The 2,804-nt window shown below is 42.3% G+C and overlaps 1 protein-coding gene across 1 annotated transcript; it reads left to right on the top strand.

The window, feature by feature from the left end:
* The first annotated feature begins 359 nt into the window (after positions 1–359).
* Positions 360–1,959, top strand: LOC101611654 (elongation factor 1-alpha 1-like). The gene has a single exon (XM_045132988.1). It carries the CDS (start codon positions 421–423, stop codon positions 1,807–1,809), a length of 1,389 nt encoding a protein of 462 aa, XP_044988923.1. The 5' UTR covers positions 360–420; the 3' UTR covers positions 1,810–1,959.
* The last annotated feature ends 845 nt before the right edge of the window (positions 1,960–2,804 follow it).

The raw sequence follows: 2,804 nt of genomic DNA, 5'->3' as shown, positions 1-2,804 counted from the left end.
ATTTATTGGAGGGCATGTTGTGGCCTTGTGGTGGCTTGAATGAGATGTCCCCATAGCCTCATGTGGTTTGAATACTTGGTCCCCAGCTAGTGGCAATTTGGAAGATGGATCCTTGCTTGAGGAGGTGTGTCACTGGGGGCAGACCCTGAGGTTCATTAGCCCAGTTTGCCCGAGGTATTCCATTCAAACTTCTCCCCTGTTCCCTGCTCATGCTGTGCTTTTCCTGCCACAGTGAAGCTTTCCCCCAAAAATGTAAGCTGAAATAAACTTGTTGCTCCCATAAGCTGCTTTTGGTTGGGTGTCTTGTTCCATCATCAGGAGGTAACTGCAACAGTCCCCTTAAGAAAGAATCACTTTTTCGCAACGGGTTTGCCGTCAGAACGCAGGTGTCGTGAAAACCACCGCTAAACCGAAGCCAAAATGGGAAAGGAAAAGACTCATATCAACATCGTTGTCATAGGACACGTAGATTCGGGCAAGTCCACCACTACTGGCCATCTGATCTACAAATGCGGTGGGATCGACAAAAGAACCATTGAGAAATTTGAGAAGGAGGCTGCTGAGATGGGAAAAGGCTCCTTCAAATATGCCTGGGTTTTGGACAAACTGAAAGCAGAGCGTGAGCGTGGTATCACTATTGACATCTCCCTGTGGAAATTTGAGACCAGCAAATATTATGTGACTATAATTGATGCTCCAGGACACAGAGACTTTATCAAGAACATGATTACAGGCACTTCTCAGGCTGACTGTGCTGTCCTGATTGTTGCTGCTGGTGTTGGTGAATTTGAAGCTGGTATATCCAAGAATGGGCAGACCCGAGAGCATGCTCTCCTGGCTTACACACTGGGTGTGAAACAACTAATTGTTGGGGTCAACAAAATGGATTCCACCGAGCCACCCTACAGCCAGAAGAGATACGAGGAAATTGTTAAGGAAGTCAGTACCTACATTAAGAAAATTGGCTACAACCCTGACACAGTAGCATTTGTGCCAATTTCTGGTTGGAATGGTAACAACATGTTGGAGCCAAGTGCAAATATGCCGTGGTTCAAGGGCTGGAAAGTCACCCGCAAGGATGGCAGTGCCAGTGGAACCACACTGCTGGAAGCTCTGGATTGCATCCTACCACCCACTCGTCCAACTGACAAGCCTCTGCGTCTGCCCCTTCAGGATGTCTATAAAATTGGAGGTATTGGAACTGTTCCTGTGGGTCGTGTGGAGACTGGTGTTCTCAAACCTGGCATGGTGGTTACCTTTGCTCCAGTCAATGTCACAACTGAAGTCAAGTCAGTTGAAATGCACCATGAGGCCCTGAGTGAAGCTCTCCCTGGAGACAATGTAGGCTTCAATGTGAAGAATGTGTCTGTCAAAGATGTTCACCGTGGTAATGTTGCTGGTGACAGCAAAAACGATCCACCAATGGAGGCAGCAGGCTTTACTGCTCAGGTGATTATCCTGAACCACCCAGGCCAAATCAGTGCTGGCTATGCCCCTGTGCTGGATTGTCACACAGCTCACATAGCTTGCAAGTTTGCTGAGCTGAAAGAAAAGATTGATCGTCGTTCTGGTAAGAAGCTGGAAGATGGACCCAAGTTCCTAAAGTCTGGCGATGCTGCCATTGTTGACATGGTTCCAGGCAAGCCCATGTGTGTGGAGAGCTTCTCTGACTACCCTCCTCTGGGTCGTTTTGCTGTTCGTGATATGAGGCAGACAGTTGCTGTGGGTGTCATCAAAGCTGTGGACAAGAAGGCTGCTGGAGCTGGCAAGGTCACCAAGTCTGCCCAGAAAGCTCAGAAGGCTAAATGAATATTACCCCTAACACCTGCCACCCCTATCTTAATCAGTGGTGGAAGAACGGTCTCAGAACTGTTTGTTGCAATTGGCCATTTAAGTTTAATAGTAAAAGACTGGTTAATGATAACAATGCATCGTAAAACCTTCAGAAGGAAAGGAAAATGTTTGTGGACCTTTTTTTTTTGTGTGTGTGGCAGTTTTAAGTTATTAGTTTTTAAAATCAGTAATTTTTAATGGAAACAACTTGACCAAAAACCTGTCACAGAATTTTGAGACCCATTAAAACAGTTTAATGAAAAAAAAAAAAAAAAAAAGAAAGGATCATATGTGTGTGTGTGTTTCCCCTTAGAAACTCACAGTCTTTCTAAAGTGACTGCACTGAAACAAGTGAGAAACATAAATTTTAAAATATTTTTAATTGTTATGTCCTCTTTTCAACTGATATAATGATTTTAAATATTTTGATATCTATAAAAATCTGTAGTGATCAATATGTAATAGATTAAATCCATCTCCTATATAGATTTGTAATTTTTTGGAGCATTAACACACTACTAGCTCTCCATAAAATATGTGCTAGTTTATTATAAACTATTTTCTGGTAATTGCTAATTATTGTACTCATCTGGAAGTAAAATCAAGGCACTCAGAATTCCATTAGGATTCATTTCATGTAGTTGGTCTACAGAGAGCATGTATAAATAAAGTTTTGTGCTGTTCTGTCTCACATTAGGTGCAGCATTGCTGAGGAGTTGCCTTGTAATTCATGTATTAATCTCCTGCTCATATACTTGGAATAAATGATTTTACTATCTAGGAGGAAAGAATCCTTGTTTGGATCAGAAACTTATAGTGGCCATTGTCATAGGGATTATGTGGACTTTCCTGAGAACCATTTTCTGTATTAGGTCCAAAACAAGTAAATAAAATACAAACTGCATCTTGAAAATTCTTAGAAATATGTCATATTAAAGTCCTACAGGTTATAAGAATGATAGTCTGAACCG

The sequence above is a fragment of the Jaculus jaculus genome, chromosome 13 (assembly GCF_020740685.1).
Source record: "Jaculus jaculus isolate mJacJac1 chromosome 13, mJacJac1.mat.Y.cur, whole genome shotgun sequence".
Classification (NCBI taxonomy): domain Eukaryota; kingdom Metazoa; phylum Chordata; class Mammalia; order Rodentia; family Dipodidae; genus Jaculus; species Jaculus jaculus.
This window is presented reverse-complemented; position numbering and strand designations above follow the sequence as displayed.

Bases quoted from the DNA above. Each gene is read 5' to 3' on its own strand.
- LOC101611654 (XM_045132988.1), top strand. From the start codon at position 421: ATGGGAAAGGAAAAGACTCATATCAACATCGTTGTCATAGGACACGTA.